Here is a 22448-nt window from a genome sequence, read left to right as displayed (position 1 = left end):
AATAATGTTAATTGTGAATAGTTCTCTTTATATGTAGTGGAGGGAGAGGGGGCATCAGCCAAATTTTTGGATGTTTCATGCTCTGTGCTTAAAACTGGAGTAAAGTGATCGCATTGAGCGCTTTTCATTTTAAAACACTGAATTTCTTCTATAAGGACAGTTGGCATGACCAGGTCAGACAGATAAATTTCAGCCCTTTTCCTTACCTGTAGCTCCGGAGGACTCTCAGTTGCTCGGGTGTATTGCCGCCACTCTTCAGCATCTTCAGGAGCTTTATCCCAGTATGAGAAACACCAAGAATCTGCACACCAGTGCCAACACTACCCTGTATGGGAAAGGCAAAAAGACACTGAGACTCATCACAGCTTAATTGTAATTCATCACAGCTTAATTGTAATTCTAATATTTGATTGGTTACTGTGGATCACTGCATGCAGTACGGTCTTACAAAAATCTGGCCAATTGCTGGGCCTAAACATTGTCATGTGTGGGAGGGGCTTACCAGCTCTGTGTAAGCTCTGACACCATAAGACACAAAGCTTACGCAGGGTTTCACTCCTGGCCCTGTGGAGGAGGGCCGGGAAGGTGAGTATAACTGGGTCAGGTGGTGGGGGGGGGCTTTCAAGAGAACCTGTCACTTTGCCCATTCTCTAAGAATGACCACATAATATCATCCACCTTCCTTTATGAATCCCATCTAAAAGACCATGTTCTGCTGCTTCCTAACTTTCCCCAGGGGTTATAACTGAATATACATCCTGTTCTCTTACCGCCGCTGGGAAGAGTCTTGAGAAATACACTTCCCATTCCTCGCGGGCAGCCGTCACTACCTTCTTTTTCACAGAATCATCAGCGATAGCATTAATGGAGTCCACCCTATATTCAGCTGCAATCGAAAATCACACGCTTGTTACACCAATGATAAGACCAGTAATAAAACTTGGAATGAAAAGTAATCGGAACTTGTACCATTTCTAAAACGTCACACATGTATATGCAGATGGTTCAAGAGCTCAAGGAAGACTAAATGTATCAGTTATATATACACAAATTATAGAATATGGTTGCACTAGAAGGGCTTGCACTCTCCTCTGCGTGTCATTTACCAATCCTTAAAGCGGAACTAAAACTGTATCTGAGTACCAAAAACGAAAAACGCTATTTAATTCATTTTTTATATTCAAGTCAAACCCACCCATCCATCCATGTCTCCACGCTTTATTTTGTTGAGAAATAATTTTGAAAAACACCCCGCTAGCATTTCTAGGCTCAGCCATCTTGAGTAAGGGCAGATGATTCATATAGCACACACGCGCCAAACACAAGGGTTGCAGGCCAAACCTGGCTCACCAGGCCATTTCATGTGGCCCTTGCACCTCTCCTATAACTGCGCCCCCCCCCCCTCATCTGAGCCCCCACCTTGTCTCAGCAGTCAGCAGCAGAGAGGAGGACAGAACTCCTCCTACAGATCCTGCGCTTTTACATGCAGCCACGGAGAGGCTCATCTTTGCCCCCCTCCGTCTCAGCAGCTCGGCGACAGAGAGGACAGAACTCTTCCTACAGATCCTGCGCGTTTCCATGCAGCCACAGAGAGGCTCATCTTTGCCCCCCTCCGTCTCAGCAGCTCAGCAACAGAGAGGAGGACAGAACTCCTTCTATAGATCCTGTGCCTCTCTGTGCAGCCGCAGCACCCCCCTTGTCTCTGCCTCCCCTGGTCTCAGCATTCAGCAGACTCTGACAGCTGACTCCAGTCCTGCTCCAGACCCTGCACTCTCTGCTTCCCATCTCCGCCCCCAGCCTCTTCCCATCATCAGCACAAGGTAACGGGGGGTGCACTGTGATGTAAGGAAGGGTGGGGGACTCTTGACTTCTGATGTATAGAGGGTGGGTGCTCTGGACATCTGCTTATAATTATTATGAGAATAATACAATTTTATGCCAGTTGAAAAGGAGGGTTGCACACCGCTGGAATTATCTACAGGAAACATTACTGGAGACTACTCAGAGCAGGAACAGTCTCCAATAAAGTTTCTTGTGGATGACAGCAGCAGTGTGCGACCCTCCTTTTCAGATCTGCATCATCTGTTACAGGAGTGTAAGTGAGCTCCATGCTAGTCTGCACCTGCCCTTCGCAGCTTAAGTCTTCAGTTATTACTAAAACTAGTCATTAAACGCAGAGGCATTCATTTAATTTGATAACGAGTAGATATATTTATATACTCTTACAGGTACAACCGGCCCTTTGAGGGCAACCATAATGCTGATGCGGAGCACAGTGAAATGGAGTTTGACACCCCTGATATAGCATTTACTTCCTGGAATCCATCTGCCCTTAGCTCAGGCATGCAGACAGGAAGTTTGTGTAGCTGAGAAAGCCCCTCCTCCAGATAAAAGAAAAATAATTTCCATGAAGACTCCTGGGATGTATGATTTAATTTTGCCTAGGCCAGAAACCAGGAAGTAACTGAAGAAATGTAAAAAAAAAAAAAAGTACCGTATTTATTGGCGTATAACACGCACATTCATTTTAAGAGGGAAGTTTCTGGAAAAAAACTTAAATTTTAAATAAGGAACTTTGAAGCAAAATAAGGGTCAGTGCCCATCTGCACCCTCACCATTGCCATCAATGCAGCCTGATCAATGCCCATCTCATAGCTGCCAACTGTCCCGGATTTCCCAGGACATTCCCGGGACTTGGACTTCATTCCCGGATTTGTGGTGTCCCGGGAAATGTCCCGAAAAATCCGGTTCCCGTTTTTGAATCCGCCGCCGCCGCTAGAGGTCGGCGGCCGTCTCCGCCGGCCGCCATTTTGTGGAAGTTCAGGAAGACGGCTGGGGGGGGGCTAGACGAAGCTTCTGCGTCGCCGCCCACCCCCTGCCCCGCTCCGCCTCGCCCCGCTCCGCCTCGCCCCGCTCCGCCTCGGCCCGCCTACCCCCCGCCCCGCTGCCAGTCTGATATGGAAAGGGGCGGGGGTTCTAGGTGGGGGGGAGCGCGCGCACCGCTGTGGGACACCTGAGGTGAGTGGGGGGGGCACTGGGGACACCTGATGTGAGTGGGGGGGGCACTGGGGACACCTGATGTGAGGGGGGGGGCACTGGGGACACCTGATGTGAGTGGGGGGGGCACTGGGGACACCTGATGTGAGGGGGGGGCACTGGGGACACCTGATGTGAGTGGGGGGGGCACTGGGGACACCTGATGTGAGTGGGGGGGCACTGGGGACACCTGATGTGAGTGGGGGGGGGCACTGGGGACACCTGATGTGAGGGGGGGGCACTGGGGACACCTGATGTGAGGGGGGGGCACTGGGGACACCTGATGTGGGGGGGGGGGCACTGGGGACACCTGATGTGAGGGGGGGCACTGGGGACACCTGATGTGAGGGGGGGGGCACTGCGGACACCTGATGTGAGGGGGGGGGGTACTGGGGACACCTGATGTGAGGGGGGGCACTGGGGACACCTGATGTGAGGGGGGGGTACTGGGGACAACTGATGTGAGGGGGGGCTCCGCCGGGGACACCTGATGTGAGGGGGAGCTCCGCCGGGGACTCCTGATGTGAGGGGGGGCTCTGCCGGGGACTCCTGATGTGAGGGGGGGCTCCGCCGGGGACTCCTGATGTGAGGGGGGCTCCGCCGGGGACTCCTGATGTGAGGGGGGGCTCCGCCGGGGACTCCTGGTATGAGGGGGAGCTCCGCCGGGGACTCCTGGTGTGAGGGGGGGCTCCGCCTGGGACTCCTGGTGTGAGGGGGGGCTCCGCCTGGGACTCCTGGTGTGAGGGGGGGCTCCGCCGGGGACTCCTGGTGTGAGGGGGGCTCCGCCTGGGACTCCTGGTGTGAGGGGGGGCTCCGCCGGGGACTCCTGGTGTGAGGGGGGGCTCCGCTGGGGACATCTGATGCAAGGACGGACACTGCTCGGACATCTGAAGCAAGGACGGACGGCTGGTGGCAGGCGACGTGGCTGGTGACACGCTCAGGGATCCCACTGATTCTGCATTATGGTGAGTTGAATGATTTCATTTTATATTACAATATAATAATAGAAATAATGCGCTTCAATCATCCTGACACCATAACAACCATGGTGCCGGGATGATTGAAGTGCTAACACCAGGTGTTTGGAGTATCTTTATCTGCTGATTGTTAAACTTTCTAGAATACACATATTTCTATTGTGTAGGATCTAGGGCTGCTGTCCCGTCATTTCCCTCTCTCTCCCCCTCTCTCCCCCTCTCTCCCCCTCTCCATCCCTCATTCATTTCAGACTCTAACCACACCCTCTAGAGCCACGCCCATTTAAGCCACGCCCACATTTTTGCGTAAACCACACCCATTTTTCGCCGCGGCGCGCCGCACTTGTCTATTTTTACTAGGCCACGCCTGCTGACGAATGCCCCGCCCCCTAATTATTGGACAGCTCCGCCTACAGCCACAAAAGTGTCCCACATTTTTTTTTACAATGTTGGCAACTATGCCATCTGCAGCCTCACAAGTGCCATCAATGCAGCCTCATTAGTCCACATCAATGCAGCCTCACCATTGACATCAATGCAGCAGCCTCACCATTGCCATCAATGCAGTCTAACCGATGCCCATCTGCAGCCTAGAGGGGACAGGGAGGGGGGCGGGACAAGCACGGACAGATTACAGTGAGAATCTCCTATGATAGACAGAACAGTGGTCCAATGGCGGCCCAGGAGATGGGACTTCCTATTACAGAGGTCATCAAGAAATTCTCACTGTATTTAATCTGACGGCGCTCACCATGCCCACCTCCCTGTCCCCTCTGAGGCAGCTAAAATTGAAGTATTGGCGTATAACACGCACACGCTATTTGCACCCGATTTTCATGGTGAAAAAGTGAGTGTTATACGCCAATATATACAGTAAATATCATATGCCTTTCTATCCATTCACTATGTTAGCAGCATAGGGATTAAAATAGTTCATGTTGATTGAGAAAGTTTAGTTCTGATTTAAATCCTGAATATATCTAATAAAGTAAACATAGAAAAAGTTTGGGACTTTAAATGAGGCCCACATAGATATGCGCTTCCATCCCTATTAATTTGCGAAAAAGGAGAGAGCTTGGGACTTTAAATGAGGCGTGTACACCGTTGGTCAATACAGTGAACACAATCTTGGTATGAATACATAAACAACATAGTTGCACATAAACGCAAACTTTATTGAATTGTCTGTCAATATTTATAACCATGTTGTACTATGATATAACAATTGCTCAATAAAATTCCACAGCAATAATGCAGCAAAAATACACAATAAAATCGAGACATACATTATGCACATGATAAAACACTAGAGGGATTGTCGCACAATATGCTCTACGCGTTTCGTGAAAACATCACTTCCTCAGGAGCAGGCGCTATCCAACTATCTATAAAGAACACATATGTAAGCATCAGTGTCGCTATATCTCAATGGTATTGAAATTATTGGCCCAAAAATGAGGAATATTTTAGAAATGAACTGTATAATTACTCTCGAGAATGGCTCCCATGGTCAATGCCAGGTACCGACTACCAAGGCTAGACCCATGAGTCTAGCCTTGGTAGTCGGTACCTGGCACTGACCATGGGAGCCGTTCTCGAGAGTAACTACACAGTTCATTTCTGATATTGCTAATTTTTGGGCCAATAATTTTAATACCATTGAGATATAGCGACACTGATGCTTACATATGTGTTCTTTATAGATAGTTGGATAGCGCCTGCTCCTGAGGAAGTGATGTTTTCACGAAACGCGTAGAGCATATTGTGCGACAATCCCTCTAGTGTTTTATCATGTACATAATGTATGTCTCGATTTTATTGTGTATTTTTGCTGCATTATTGCTGTGGAATTTTATTGAGCAATTGTTATATCATGGTACAACATGGTTATAAATATTGACAGACAGTTCAATAAAGTTTGCGTTTATGTGCAACTATTTTGTTTATGTATTCATACCAAGATTGTGGTCACTGCATCGACCAACGGTGTACACGCCTCATTTAAAGTCCCAAACCCTCTCCTTTTTTGCATATCTAATAAAGTGGGAGCGCTCTTTCACAGATGTACAGTATATGTCAGACTTGAGACTGGTATCTGTGATATAGATCTTATCGTGGGGGGTAATATTTCTCTGTTCACAGCTGACACTCTAGCGTTAATCTAACCCCTATTTCACCATTTATAAGTCAGATATGCGCTATTTAGCGGTATGTGACTTACATAGAGAAATACAGATGGAACTGGCTTATTTTTATTTAAAGGAAACCTGGTGTGAAAGAAATACATAAGGTGCCATTGGTGACCCATTTCTGAAAATGCTTGTTATCTGGCTGCCTGCGACTTCAGTCCTTGTCACTGCGCAGACAGTAAAATCAGGACAACTGATCCACATGCTTCTTTCAGGCCAATGACAAAGTATTAGGCCCCTTTCACACTTGTGCGACTTGTCCTGCAACTTGGGACTGCAAAGTCGCATGACAAGTCGAACCCCCATGATTTCCAATGAGTAACATTCATTTCTGTGCGACTTCAAAGTAGTCCCTGCACTACTCTGGTCTGACTTCGATGCGATTTGAGGTCCATAGACCTCAAAATTACACAGGCATTGCTACAAGTCGCATCAAAATCGCTTGCAAAAAAATGGCAGCAAAATCACGCGGCTTTCAGGTCGCACAAGTGTGAAAGGGGCCCTGAAGCTAGAAGATGAGCTTGACAGACAGAAAAATAGCATTTTCAGAAGGAGATGAAGAATAGCAGTCATTTTCGAATCCATCTGACCAACGTCCAGACGGTCAGTGTTGGTTTGTTGTACTCACTTTGTGCCCATACCTGATTGGACTGCTGTATGATTACAACAAAATGGTTTGGTTTGCATGCTGTTTGTGAGAATGAGTAACTTAGACAAAATATCCATTATTACAGGTACTCTTACCCAGCAGAGATCTCATTTTCTGTCTCTCCTCCTTGGTGATTCTGACGCAGCTCTCAGACAGGGTGTCATTGACCACCTATAACATTAAAGGGGAACAACAGTAAGTCACCCATTCATGGTATTCTGAGGGCATTTCCACTCATAGGCACCGTAGCATGTGTACAGCCCAGCTGTAGTGTTAGAATTTAGGTGGGCGGCTGGGGAGCGGTAAAACCACGGCTCAACCACCTATTTTACTGCTCCCTTTCCAGTCGCGAGTTAGAGCTCATAGGGTAATGCTTACCACACATCAGCTTTGCCTACAAGAAAAAGCAATTTCTGCATACTACTGCGATCACTGCTAAACACAGCATTCTCACCAGCTAGATGCTTAGCAAACGCATGCAAGGAATGACATGGTGTATACATAGCCTAAATGTGGACCAAGGGCTAATAAGTACTGGTGAGTATAAAAGTGTCTCACCTGCCTAAAGACCAGATCCAGGATGAGAGGATTGTTGAAGCTGTCTCTGGGATAGAACACCTGCAGAATAATACAATACATAAGACAGTAGGCCTTGTATACAATATGTCTGAAGGAAAGAACAGTTCTTGCAGTCTGCAGTTAGAGTGCCCCTTTATCATTCACTAAAGGGTCACGAAGAAGAGCTCAGACTGGGGAACTGGAGAAAAACAACACAAGTCAGTTGTGCTACTTTGCAATGAGCATGCTGGCAGACAGCATACCTCCCAACATTTTGAGATGGGAATGAGGGACACCTACTAGCAAATGTATGTAGGCATAGGGCACACCCCCTTAAAGGAAAATTAACTAAAAAAAAAAGGTTAATTAAACCCACAACTTTTTTTTACCACTACTATTCCTTTATATTGGCTTTTAAAATGTACAAATGCAGCAATTTAGAAATTGGATGAAAGGTTTGGGGCTGGGAAACATTTTTTGAAAGATAAAAAGTGCATTTTATATACAACTATATGGATCAGACCAAAATGAGGGACAAATGAGGAGGAATGAGGGACAGAGGGACATTGCTCCAAATCAGGGACAGTCCCTCGAAATCAGGGACAGTTGGGAGGTATGCAGAAGGAGAGAGCAGAGTGACAGGGAGATAAGCTCATCAGTCCACTGCTTCTTCTTTCAATACTCTTTAACCGGGTGGGGGAGAGACATAACCTGTAACGCCCTGTACACACGATCGGACTTTCCGACGGAAAATGTGCGATCGGAGCTTGTTGTCGGAAATTCCGACCGTGTGTAGGCTCCATCTGACTTTTTCCATCAGAATTTCCGATACTCAAAGTTTGAGAGCTGGATCTAAATTTTTCCAACAACAAAATCCATTGTCGGAAATTTCGATCGTGTGTACACAATTCCGACGCACAAAGTGCCACGCATGCTCGGAATCAAGCAGAAGAGCAGCACCGGCTATTGAACTTCATTTTTCTCGGCTCGTCGCACGTGTTGTACGTCACCGCGTTCTTGACGTTTGGAATTTCCAACCAACTTTGTGCGACCATGTGTATGCAAGACAAGTTTGAGACAACATCCGTCGGAAAAAATCCGATGGATTTTGTGGTCGGAATGTCCGATCGTGTGTACAGGGCATAAGTGTTAATAAACAGCAGATATTGTTCCCTGATAGACAGGGCTGGATTGTGTGGCAGGGCTGTGTAAATCTCAGGAATGGCTGGACAGAAATACAAAACACCTCCCATATATGTATTTCCTCTTCGATTTGCTCTCCAGGCTCTGCATTCAGCCACCAGAGTAATAGAGAAGAATCCCTGTGAAATGTCCAAGTTGCCCTAGCTGGAGCTTACACCTGCCCCTCATATAGGGTTGCCACCTCATCCCTTTAAACCTGAACAGATATGAATTACACAGGTTCTGTGGCTGATTAAGGTGGTAATTAAACTCACTCGGTGCCTTAGCTACAATAAATTAGCCTCAGAAACTGTGTAATTAATATGTATTCGGGTTTAAAGGGATGAGGTGGCAACCTTACCTTCATACCAGGAAGTACTCAGTATCTCCCTTCACTTCAGAATGCCAAAACAGGGCAGCAGAGGAGAAAAGTGACGGTGAGTATCTGTGGCTGGGGAAGGAGGTACACTAAGTGACCTCGTGGCCTTTCACTCTGGGTCTCCCTGAACAGATTGCAGTTCTCCAGTAAAACATGACATGTCACCTCTTTCCGGATGTAGATCCTCCAGGGCACATTGCTGTAGGTGTAGTACTCCTCGCTGTACTGCCGGTGAAGCTGAGTCTGGATGTTCTCCTGATCTTCCGACAATTCCCGGGAGACTGACACTAGAACATCAAATACAACAGCATCAATGACTGGATCATTCACACCAGATTACATGTGTTGTTGGCATAGACATGGGTTTTAGCCATGCTGTGTTTTTGAAAGACTCCTTTTGATTTGTCAGCACAACAAAAATGTGGCGTTCAGGACAATGCAATACACTGGTGTGAACAGGGGTGGTGCAAGGATTTTTGACACCCTAGGCGAAACCTTGCCACCCCCTGGCTCCATCCCTAACTCCACCCCCTTTGCCCTGCCCATGTATACCCCACATTTTTAATGAAGCGCCCATCAAATGCAGCCAACCAGTGCCCATCAAATTCAGCCTCACCAGCGCCCATCAAATGCAGCCTCACCAGCGCCCATCAAAGGCATCCTCACCAGCGCCCATCAAAGGCAGCCTCACCAGCGCCCATTAAAGGCAGCCTCACCAGCGCCCATCAAAGGCAGCCTCACCAGCGCCCATCAAAGGCAGCCTCACCAGCGCCCATCAAAGGCAGCCTCACCAGCGCCCATCAAAGGCATCCTCACCAGCGCCCATCAAAGGCATCCTCACCAGCGCCCATCAAAGGCATCCTCACCAGCGCCCATCAAATGGAGTCTCACCAGCGCCCATCAAAGGCAGCCTCACCAGCGCCCATTAAATGCAGCCCACCAGCGCCCATCAAATGCAGCCCACCAGCGCCCATCAAAGGCAGCCTCACCAGCGCCCATCAAAGACAGCCTCACCAGCGCCCATCAAATGCAGCCTCACCAGCGCCCATCAAATGCAGCCTCACCAGCGCCCATCAAATGCAGCCTACCAGCGCCCATTAAATGCAGTCTACCAGTGCCCATCAATGAATGTTTGCTTGCTTCCATTCATTCGGGAGTCGGGACACAGACACAGTCTTCCGCTGCGCCTCTGACACTGTGTGCGAATGGAGCAGCGCTGCCTGCTGATGCCGAGATTTTGTTTCTTGCTGCAGAGAGAGGAGAGTAGGAACACCAGTGGCCGGGTGCCCTAGGCAGCTGCCTAGTTTGCCTGGTGGTAGCACCGGTCCTGGGTGTGAACAGGTTTTACCAAAAACAATTTATTCCCTCATGTTCATGCATTGTTGTAGGACAAGAAAAGACAATGGCTGGTTTACTAAAGGAGTTGTGAATCATTACTCAATAGATACTTCATTTAATCAAGTGAAAAGCAAATTCCTGTTTCTTTCTTTCATCTGCATACAATTGGGTAATCATAGTGAGAACAGTTACAATTTATGTGAAGAGTCTCAACACTTTAGTCAGTCAACACCACTGCATCTGGTTCAAAGATCCAAGCATGGAGTCTTCTTTCCTGACCGATCATCTTCACAGTGGTATGTTTATTAAAGAGACATGCTCTAAAGCCCAATTGAACCTTTCTATTAAATTCTCTAAAACTATTGAGGGTGTGGCAACAGAATAAATCTAGTACAGGGTGCCAAGTATAGGTCCTGGGTGGGAGGTATGTGTCTCCATTATTTGGGTTGTGGACTCTCTAAGGGGGGGTGAAAAGAAGCACTGTGGAGTACTCAGAAATTCTCATCCCTGAGGGTTTTCCGGGGAAATCCAGTAAACAGGGAAAACTGACTTGCAGCTTTCCCATGATTATTAAGTCCTAATATGGGACCCATAATTCAGAGACTCAGAGATTTTTAGGAAGGAAAAAGCCTCCCAACTCTGACTACAGGTATCCTGGTACCAAAAGGGTTAATATGTCTGCAAAAGGGCTGAAATAGCAGGTGTCTATGAGGTGTTGTGTAGAGCAGTACACACTTGTGTGCTGTTGGATTACTGAGAAACTACTGTGCCGGGGGGACACTCCCTTTGGACCTTCGGAGCAGGTGGGGGACTTCCAACCCTGTAAAGGGACACGTTAAAGCGGGGGTCCACCTATCTATCATTTTTTTTTTTTTTAGTTAATTCACAAACTTTTCTTCTCAGCATTACATACTCACATATTGTGTGTAATATGTCCGCCTGTGTCAGATTTCGTCGGAAAGAATAACTTAAATTATTCACTGCAGGCGGTTTCCATCTTCATTGTGGGCATTTGAAGCCCACAAGCATTTATTTCCTGGATGTGGTGAATGCTGTGCTCCCAGCATTCACCGCCCGTTCCCGCACATGCTCAGTGGCATCCTGGGAAGCCTGAGACTAGCTCCCAGGAGTCTGGGAGAGGCTAGAAACACGCCTACTCCCACGGGAGGAGAACCAGGAAGTGCAAAGAAGAATAGAAAAATAAAAGGTAATTACGGTGATTTAAATTTTTTTAAACGGCATGTCAGCATCTAGGCAAGGAAGAGAATACATACAGATATTGTTCAAAATTTGGGTGGAACCCCGCTTTAATACTGTCGGTGAGCCGAAGTTTTCTTTTGTGTATTAGAGTAATGGACTGTTTTTGTTTTTTTCATGCTGGAAAGAAGCTATTTCATTTGCCTTTTTAAAAAATAAAAAAAATGTGCCTTTTTAAATCTAAAAGGAAAATTGTACAAGAAAATCGTATAATGTATGGCCAGCCTTAGTAATGTGTCAGGCACCCATGTGACCTCCTACCTGGAGGAGCTGTGGTTGGCCTGACATGGCTGACAGGTGGTAGACTGGCAGGTTTCTTATTCTTGATGCTGGGAACAGGTTTTACCATAGCCACTGACTCTCTGGGAGGCTGGATTCCAAAAACAGTACAAGTAAAAAAATGGTTAAATACAAAGGAAATCTTTTTTAAAATACTTATTTCACACTGCTGTATCACGCTATGCTTTATGGAAACCACACCTATCGTAACAGAAATAGAGAGCTGCCATTGCTGACCCCTTATGAAAATGCTAGTTGTCTGACTGTATCTGGCTTTAACATTATCACAGACCTAGAACAAGCATGCTGTAAACTAAACTCAAAAGTTAGAATTCTGTAGAGTAGAACTATAAGCAAAACTTTATTTTTTTCCATTTTGGATAGAGCAAGGCAGGATTATAACCCCTGCCAGAGTTTTTTCGCCATCTGTGTCCCATTGCGGAGATTTCCCTTCACTTCCTGTCCCATAGCCAAACAGGAAGTGAGAGATAACCCCTGCAAATTAAGGGAATTCCTTGGGGACCACCAGGTCACCAGAACTAGTGTCCCCATTGGAAGATTTCCCCTCTATTACTTTTCTGGGGACAACCCAACATTTGGGATTTTCTTTTACTTTCACTTTTAATGATAAAGGTAAGCAGGGCAAATAGAGAGGGCGCATCTCCTTAACAGGGGCACAGAGAGCAATAAAAACTGACAGCTGTTCTAATCCCTCTCCACTATATCCAAAACTAAAAAAAAGGTTTGCCTTTAGTCCACTGATTGAAATTCAGCCAGCTCTTTAGAGACCAGATTCAGTGTGTGGCCATACTTGTTTGACAAAGGTTGATCATTTGATCGCCTTCTGTTGAGGGGACATGCTAGAAAACTTCTCGGTCAGCTACTTCAGCCAATCAGCTACAGCCGCTGATCATTGTATTCTGACAGCGGCAGGTTCCGCTGCCAGAATACAATGTCTAGGTGGGGGGAGGATTGCTCCATCTACCTTGTTTGTGCGGACGTAGGAATCTGTTTATAGCCTGCTTTATCTCTACATTTGTTCCAAGTAAGAGACTCAAAGTGCTCAAGCCAACGTACCAGTATGAATGCTGGGAAATTTGTAGTTTTGGTAAGAGATGAACAATAACAGCCTCTATAGCTCTCACGACAGATTTCCTTTAAATTAACATGACTTTTAAAGCCCAACTGCATTATTATTTTATTATTATACAGGTTTTATATTGCGCCAACAGTTTGCGCAGCGCTTAAAATAAAGGCAGACATTACAGTTACATTACAATTTGAAACTCCATGAAAATGAAAAAATCCTCCCCGCCCTGCAAGGGTTAATTGCTTGTTTAGTGTACTTACCTTACACTATCTCCAGTGCTGCAACCTCTCTCTCTCCAGTGCTGCAACCGGTCCCCTGCATCTCCTCTGTAAGCTGCAACTGGCTCTTACTGCACTCCAGCCTCCTAAACATACAATACAGGGTTAATGTCCCTGTATTGTACAAGATGATATTGAGGCTCCACCCACAAACTGGAGCTTTTGACAGGGGAGGAGTGAACTATAGCCAATGGTTCAGGAAGACAGGTGAATGATACAGCCTGTTCTGCAATCCCCTACACCAGTGTTTCTCAGCCAGAATGCAGTGGCATCCTGGGGTGCCCTTTGGGTTCCCCTGGGTGGGCAGTGAGCAGGAGACTCAGTCTGCCCTGGATCAGAGATTGAGCAGGGAACTCTGTGTTACATGGATAGGGGGGAATTTGAGATTAAGAGGGATACTGATGTGATGGGGAGACTCTGTCCTAAGGGTACTTTGATGTGATGAGGGCCCTCATGTATATGGGGACCTCTGATGTGATGGGGAGCCTCTGAGTCTGTGATGGGGAGACTCTGATGTATAGGGGGGACTTTGATGTGATGGGGACTCTGATTTATAGGGGGGACTTTAATGTGATGGGGGACACTGATATGTAGGGGGTGTCTGAAGTGAATAGGGGCTTCTGAAGTTTGATCAAGGTGGTCATGTGCATTGTCTTCATTGTCTTAGGCTCAGGTTTCCCATTGATTAGTAACATTTTTTGTTTATTACAATGTAGACAGGGGTGCCTTGAAATTTTGCATACTTTTGAAAGTGTGCCATGACTGAAAAGAGGTTGAGAATTGCTACCCTAACAAGCAATTAACCCTTGCAATATAGGGGGGGGGGGGGGGGGTCAATGGAAGGGTGGATTTTTTTATGTTCATGTAGTTGGGCTTTAAATATAACTTATGTTAGGCTCTGTTCTCTGCCATAACAGTTATTTTCAGCTACGTGACTGTCATTCCAACCATCTCAGATATATTATCCAAACACAGTTTTTAGATACGATGATGTTTATGATGGAGACAAATTCAATGAGGTTGTGCTGTGCTTTAAGCAAAAAAAGTGGATATAACTGAGTGAGAGCCAAGAAGGAATTTAAGCTTTCACATATTTGGATCCATATAAAAAATATGCCAGAAGTTTAAGTTTATATTAAAGTGGATATTTAAATACATTAGAGTGAACTTTCAAAATTTTGATAACAGTGTTCCTTTAGCCTGCATAACAATTGGCAAATGGCTACCTTTGGGACATAGGACATATTAGAAACCGGTGTTGGACCTTTCATTGGTCGGCTGGCCATCTGCCCTTTCAGGATTTTCAGTGCTTCTTCATGGGGGTCCAGTTTCCGCCCCAATGGTCGTGTAGGCTCTTTCCTATATTTTATAATATGATAAGGATAACAATAAGCATAGTTACACAAAGGCTAAATAGCTCACTCTCTTTTGGATGGACCACTTAAAGAAGCCATCTTGTGGGGTCAACCAATCTTTCAGTATATGCATACTATGAACAATATTTAGACAGTGTGATTATAATTAATATAACAGTAATCCAGATAACAGAAACAGGATGAGAGTACTGTAGCGCCACCCTCGAAGGAGTCAATTGATTTCAGATTCTCTGTTCTGTGCCTCAATTCCAAGAATGACCCCAGCTTCTCCGGCACACCTGGTTAGAGAAAACCACTGCAAACACTTTTAAGGACACAAGTGTTATCCTGGCTGTGGATTGTTACCAGAAACAGACAGACACCCCTGGTAGTGTTAAAAAAGTTGAATATATTGAAAGGGAGGAAATGGACTTGGGCCTCATCCAAAAAATCTACAAAACTATTAGGAGATAACGGATGAAACCCCCAGAATCCTACTATAATGAACTATATCGGCCACAGAAAGAAGACATATTGTGTAAAATCATTGAATATTTATTTGAAAAATGTAAAATAGTTCTTTAAGAGAGATATGGTAATGCCCTTACAGGGGACAATAGTACATAAAATATACATACAGTAGACATATACAAATTAGAAGAACATGGTCCATACAATGGTATGATATTGTCTGTACGGTCAACGTTTCGCCATTAACTTGGCTTCTTCAGGACCCAGACACATGACCAATTTATGGATTACCTAGAACAACATAGTATTAGTAACAGATCTTTATTGTACAATCTATATGTAGTTTAACAAGGCTGTATATCATATAATCCTATCAATAAAGCACAATAGCAAGTTGATCAACCCGAACACCTAGGGCAGGCATAGGAGCACACCCAGCGTATGACACACCACAGCGCAGATAGCAAAAAAGACAGCACTCCTAAATAAAAGTACATATGCCATAAGTCAAAATTGTAAGTAAGTAGTATATATTCTGCCTAACAAACTGTCCAGCCATATTATAGTAAACTTACTTTGATCAATGCATAGTATAGATTATGGCGGTGGGTAATACAACCAAACAGGTAAGGGCCGCGAGACGTACAAACTTTAATAAGATGTCTTTAAAACAAAGCAAATTTATCCATTAGTATGGGGGACTTATAATAAAAGAAGGGGCTAATTTGGAAGTGCCTGTGGAAATAGTAATACTCACAGTCATATAGTATAACAAGCTTGTGTGAACAGGTATAAAGTATATGGTAAAATTTCAAAAGTACATTATCCAACATAGATCACAATGGGTCATAAACTATCCATCTGCAACTGGCTTTGTGACATAACACCATCCCTCTGGAATTAATAAAGCATACCAGTGTAAGTAAACCAATACCAACTCGAAACCTAACCACATTAGTGAATACTAAAGCCTGCTTACTACACTACGCTCCGAACAGGCATTCGCCCGTCGCCATGGAGAGCCGCTCATGGGCCATGTTCTTCTAATTTGTATATGTCTACTGTATGTATATTTTATGTACTATTTTCCTTTGTAAAGTCATTACCAAATCTTTCTTAAAGAAGTATTTTTCAAATAAATATTTGATGATTTTACACAATATGTCTAATTTCTGTGGCTGATATAGTCCATTATTGTAGGATACTGGGAATTTCTCCTGTTATCTCCTAAGTTGAATATATTATCACGGTTTAAAATATGTGGAAACTTACAGCACTGTTTAACCTTGCTGCAGAGTATCAATACAATAGAAATGACAGCCTTCAATATTTAGCGACTGTAAGTAATAAAAAAACAGCTATCTATATGCCCATAACATGGGTGCTAAGAGGGAGGAGACGTTTGTCAACTTTTCAGCTCTTTCTGGGCCACAAACGCCATTGAGAGATAAAGAAAAAAAATGGGTTAAACAGGTACAGTAAACACAGTTCCGTAGCGTTACAGGTCCTGGGGTGAGTAGTACTAGTGTTTTCTGCTAGCAAAGGGTGGGGATCTTATTTTTGGAGTGGGTTTAAACAAACTTGAGTGGAGCAGTAATCATCAAGAATGTTCCGTTATTTATTTATTAATTTATAAGGACAAACCGCTAAAGGTGGCAGCTCCAAACAAGCATCCTCTGACACTAGGAAGGTGAATTGGTGTCTGCATGCAGTGTTTGTACTGTTAAGAAGGATGTTGGGTTTGCACCTGCTCACCGATCCTCTGCGTGATGACACAACGGAAATCCCAAATCTTACGTCAGGCTCCTGGCGATGTAGTAAGACACCGGATCACCTACTGGTGTCCGATCAGGATGACTGGTAGAAAATGCTCGCAAGGTGACTGGACAGCGGCCGACCCAATACCAAGATGGGTATTGCGATTCCTAAAGTGGTGTGGGTCATCTCCGCTGAGCTGGGTGGTTCTGGGCTGCTGAGCAGAGTCCTTGGGCTGAATGGTGGTGGACCGTGTGGTTGTCCATCTTCCTGGCTCCCCTCAGCCTGTTCTGTCTCAGCTCCTTTTCCCCCTCAAACTCTACGCAGCCTAATGAAGCTTGAGCAGGGTGGAATTCTCCTCTGCTTCAGGTGCCCAGGCTGGCACAAGCCCAAGGACTTTTGTGGCTTGGTCTCTCTCCCTCTATCTCTCAACCACCTGTCTCTCCCTCTCTTCTCTCTCCCCTTTTCCAGGTGTTCTGTCGAAATAGCCAACTCATCAAAATCTCCAACTACGTCACTTCCGGTGACTCTCCAGCAGCAGATTTCGACGAGTTGGCTCTACTGGCCATGTGCGCACATGCACCCGACAGAATAACAGAAACCCCAGTTTTCCTCAGATCTACCAATCGCCGCAGTTCCTGCTGGAAACTTGGGCTTAGGCAATGGTGCCCCCTGCCTTCGGGACTACATGTCCCATGATCCCCCTCTGGCCTCCTGAGATTGGTTCCTCCCTTTGGCCAATGGGGAAGGAGGGGGGGATAAGAATGGGCAGGGGAGCCTTATAAGTGTGTCTCTCTCTCTCACACTGCTGACAGGTGAAAGGGGGGGCCGAGTGGGGGGGACAGAGCAAGCAGCAGGCAAGAGAGACACACATGCCCACTGCTGCACTCTCCCTCAGTTCCTGCAGGTTGTTCCAGTCTCCTGCTATGGCGGTGCTCTGGGGGGGGGCAGAGGGGAAACCCGCAGCCACCCACAGCACAGCCGCTCCAGTCTCCTGCGAGTCTTCCTGCTGACAGGAGAAGGGGAGGTCAGGTGGGCAGAGCGGGAGATAGAGCAGCAGGTAGGACCTGCTACAGAAATGAGGAGGTGTTAGGCTTAACCAAGCTACTTAACACATTTTGACTCCTTTGCCCACCACCACCACCCAAGACATAAATACACCATAAAGTTGGTTTCTACTTTAAAGGAGAAGTATGGGATACAAAAAACAAACACACAACAACACATACTCACCTATATGGCTGCAGCATTGATCCGATGCTGCAGCTGTCCCCCGCTGATTCTAAGACCAAGAACTGAGTGGTCACACGACCACTGATCACTCAGTTCTTGGCTTTCACTGAGCAGAGAGCAGTGACTCTCAGCCACTGGCTCTTTGCTGTGCCCCTCCAGCGCACACTGGATTGCTGGGCTTTGGAAAGGGAGAAAATGACTGGCTCTCCGCCATGCTTAGAGGTTGAGCCAGCTGTCGGTCAGGCTTCTAGGTGGTTCCCGACCTTAAAGTCAGGATCCCCTTAGAGCCTGGGCCAGCTCTGTGATATCAGCCGACAGTGGGCTTTAGCCTGCTGTCAGCTGTATCTAGGTCAAAGAGCGCAGAAAAAGGTGCTCTCCTGTGACCCAGAAGAGCAGCATAGCCAAAAAGCTTTGGCCGTACTTCTCTGTTAAAGACCACAACAGTCTATTTTTAAAATGTGTATGAAACATACAATAACAATAAGTGCAAAACAGTTTACATTTCACAAAAAGACCAGCTGTAAAACGGGGTGTCATGGTCAGGGGTCAGGCTTGAAGAACTAACCAGTATTCATCAGAGCTCCTGATGTTGGAGATGGGTTTTTCTGCATGGTAGTATCAGGTCATGGTTCTCAAGATCATCCACCAGGAGGTGAGCAAGCCAGGGTCCAGTAGCAGATATAGCAGGTTGGGATCCAGCAGAAGTGTAATCGAGGAACAAGCCAAAAGTTGGTAATGAGCAGTACCAAAGATACAGATGGCAGGAGGAGTAACAAGAGCAAGATATTGGCTGGAGAGAGCGCAATAATCTGGCAAACGGGAAGTGCAAGGGCATGGATTACATAGGAAGTTCATGGGAGGAGCAAAGGGTTCAAGGTTTCGAGAGAAACAACACAGAAGGCAAGGTTGTCTGAGCAATCAGAAAGGGAGCTGTACACCATCTCAGGTGGTTCTGCAAGAAGAGCTACTGCCAGACACATCAGAGGCTGCAGGTTCAGATCTGGGTCCTGACACAGGGATAAATGTTTTGGAAAGTCTACAGGGTACTAAAACAAAAAACAGTATTTTCCCTGTGTAACACAGCCCCACACAGCACCACATCACATTCTTGGGGTCTCACTCTGACCACGGCCACTGACAAAACAATTCATCCACATTTTCTCAACTCAAACATCAGTAAATACAGAGTTCTGAATGTTAGAGGGAGCTTCTGAAATAAGATATCAGCGACACAGGGAATGCATTGTTTTTTAGTGAGCAAGTCAACTCATAGATTTGCATTGTAATGCTGCGTACACACGATCGGAAATTCAGCCAGCAAAAGACTGATGAGAGCTTTTGGTCGGAAAATGCGACCGTGTGTATGCTCCATCGGACTTTTGCTGGCCGAGTTCCAGCCAGCAAAAGATCGAGAGCATGTTCTCAGTTTTTCGGTCGGAAAAAGTTCCTATCCGAAAATGCGATCGTCTGTAGCAATTCCGACGCGCAAAATTCCTACGCATGTTCGGAAACAATTCAACGCACGCTCGGAAGCAATGAATTTTATTTTCTTGGCTCGTCGTAGTGTTGTACGTCACCACGTGCTTGACGGTCGAAAGTTCAGTGAACTTTTGTGTGACCGTGTGTATGCAAGCCAAGCTTGAGCGGAATTTCGTCGGAAAAACCATCCAAGATTTTTCTGAAGGAAAATCCGCTCATGTGTACACGGCATTAGACAACACAATAAAGTACAACCATTGTGTAGCTTTGTACAGTAGGGAGCAGAACCTGCAAGATGTATATATGCAATATCTACAAATATGACTGCCCCATGTACAGTACATATATAATTATCAATTATAAATAGAAACAGCTGATCCCACTTACATGCTTGTCTAAAATAACACCTTCAAAAGACTATGCATAAAAGTTCACTCAATGAATCAATAGACTCTTTTTGAGAACTACTGATCAAGAATATAAAATAACCACCAGTAGTAAGAAAAAGACTCAGATATGACCAGGTGGCCTTTCTAATGCTACACAGATCTCAATGACCTCAGCATAAAATCAATCTATATAAATGCTAATGCAATGGACTCACCTTACAGGTTGAGGTACAGGCCGTACTGCATCTGGCTGCTTGTACTGATTAATGATGTCCTTGATGTTGTGTGTGGGTTCAGGAAAATGCTCAGAGTTCAAAGTGGTATGATGAATGAGTTCTTCTGGCCTTGGACGGTTAGATGGACCTAAAAGTGTAACATATTTGGAGACAGACAATAATATGTTTACCTATATAACTATATCACTCCTGAACCCTGCATTCTGAGCATTAAACGCACTCCTGAACCCTGCATTCTGAGTGCAAATTGCACTCCTGAACCCTGCATAATGAGCGTAAAACGCACTCCTGAACCCTGCATTCTGAACGTAAAAAGCACTCCTGAACCTTGCATTCTAAGCATAAAACGCACTCCTGAACCCTGCATTCTGAGAGTAAAACGCACTCCTTAACCCTGCATTCTGAGCTTAAAACGCACTCCTGAACCCTGAATTCTGAGCATAAAATGCACTCTTGATCCCTGCATTCTGAGCGTAAACTGCACTCCTTAACCCTGCATTCTGAGTGTAAAACGCACTCCTGAACCCTGCATTCTGAGTGTAAAACGCACTCCTGAACCCTGCATTCTGAGCGTAAAACGCACTCCTGAACCCTGCATTCTGAGCGTAAAACGCACTCCAAACCCTGCATTCTGAGCGTACAATGCACTCCTGAACCCTGCAATCCTGACCGTAAAACGCACCCCTGATCCATGCATTTTGAGCACAACACACACTCTTGAACCCTGCATTCTGAGTGTATGCACTCCTGATTCCTGCATCTGAGCGTAAAATGCACTCCTGAACCCTGCATTCTGAGTGTAAAATGCACTCCTGAACCCTGCATTCTGAGTGTAAAACACACTCCTGAACCCTGCATTCTGAGCGTAAAATGCACTCCTGAACCCTGCATTCTGAGCGTAAAACGCACTCCAAACCCTGCATTCTGAGCATACAATGCACTCCTGAACCTTACAATCCTGACCGTAAAACTCACTCCTGATCCATGCATTTTGAGCATAACACCCACTCCTGAACCCTGCATTCTGAGTGTAACATGCACTCCTGATCCCTGCATTCTGAATGCAAAGCACTCCTTAACCCTGCATTCTGAGTGCAACACACTCCTTAACCCTGCATTCTGAGCGCAACGCACTCCTTAACCCTGCATTCTGAGAGCAACGCAGTCATGATCACTGCATTCTGAGTGTAATGCACTAAACCCCTACCCCTGTAATACTTATTTAATTTTATGTCTTTATTTAACTTTCTTTTTATTTGGGGAGGGGCGGTGACCCTTGACTTCACTAGTGTTGTTCAAGTAGGTCTCCATCTCTTGAAGGTTGCCTAACCCTAAACTAGGGCGATCAAAGCATTAAATGTGTGCCTAGTGTGGTGCTTTCATTAAGGCAAGTAATGGATTTTTTTGCTCTGCTTTGCATGGAAAGAAAATCCATTACTTCCCCGTTGACAGGACAGGGCTCTGTCCTGTATAAATTCCAGATGATCGGCGGGTGCCAGTGAAGATTCATTGGCTGGCACCCATTGATCGACATCTGCTGTGTTTAATCACACCACGGCCGGGTCGCCTGTCTTCTACACGGCAGTTCCAGATCACATACTAAGTACTTACGTATATCTACAGTATGTTATACGGTCGGCCAGGGAATAACACCCATGCTTTTAGAATTGGATGTCCAACAAGCAGATTAGGCTTTATCACTCTGTACAGCAGGGGTGTCCAACCTGTGGCTTAATAGGTCTATGAATTCAGCCCAACACAAAATCGTAAACTTACATTGAAAACAAAATGTTTTAATTTTTTAAAAAATTGTCAGTGTCTCTTTACTAGACTTTTACAAGTTTTATATTCCCTTCCCAAAGAAACTATCTACCACTATATTTGTGAGCAACTATTTTCAAGGATGAAGCACATGAAGGGAAAAATTTGAACCAAAATATCTGATGAGCACCTTGAGAATTCATTGAGAATTGCTACTCCATCCATTAAACCAGATATTGATGCTTTAGTTTATCAAAAACAGTGTCGCGCTAGTTTTATGTTGCCCTCTTTTCACTATCAGTAATTGTTAACTTGTGATCTGTCCAACTTTTTCTGCTCATCAGCTATCCTTAGGATAGAGTATTTTATGTGTGGCCCAATACAATTCCTCTTCTTCCAATGTGGCCCAGGAAGGTCAAAAGTTTGGACACCCCTGCTGTACAGCACTTAGTGTGCTGGAGTGTACTAATTTCAGAACACACCACGGTTCCATCTGCATGCTCCATGGAATTTGCAAGTTCCACCTTTTATCCTGTTTGCCTTTTCACTGAAGGCAC

The 22448-nt window shown here is 45.6% G+C and overlaps 1 protein-coding gene across 1 annotated transcript in view; it reads right to left on the bottom strand.

Moving 5' to 3' along the window:
- Window positions 1-22448, bottom strand: part of MYO15A (myosin XVA) — a 162657-nt gene that overhangs the window by 45565 nt on the left and 94644 nt on the right. Inside the window, exons 38-45 of the mRNA XM_073635189.1 lie at window positions 20110-20257; window positions 14439-14571; window positions 11827-11935; window positions 9136-9257; window positions 7410-7469; window positions 6947-7022; window positions 771-886; window positions 207-325 (exon numbers count right to left, since the gene is read on the bottom strand). Of these exons, the coding sequence (XP_073491290.1) occupies window positions 207-325; window positions 771-886; window positions 6947-7022; window positions 7410-7469; window positions 9136-9257; window positions 11827-11935; window positions 14439-14571; window positions 20110-20257 (883 nt within the window). The remainder of the gene's footprint in view (window positions 1-206; window positions 326-770; window positions 887-6946; window positions 7023-7409; window positions 7470-9135; window positions 9258-11826; window positions 11936-14438; window positions 14572-20109; window positions 20258-22448) is intronic.

Source organism: Aquarana catesbeiana, linkage group LG06 (assembly GCF_042186555.1).
Source record: "Aquarana catesbeiana isolate 2022-GZ linkage group LG06, ASM4218655v1, whole genome shotgun sequence".
NCBI lineage: Eukaryota > Metazoa > Chordata > Amphibia > Anura > Ranidae > Aquarana > Aquarana catesbeiana.
Note: the sequence above shows the minus strand (reverse complement) of the source record. Positions and strands in the feature narration are given on the sequence as shown.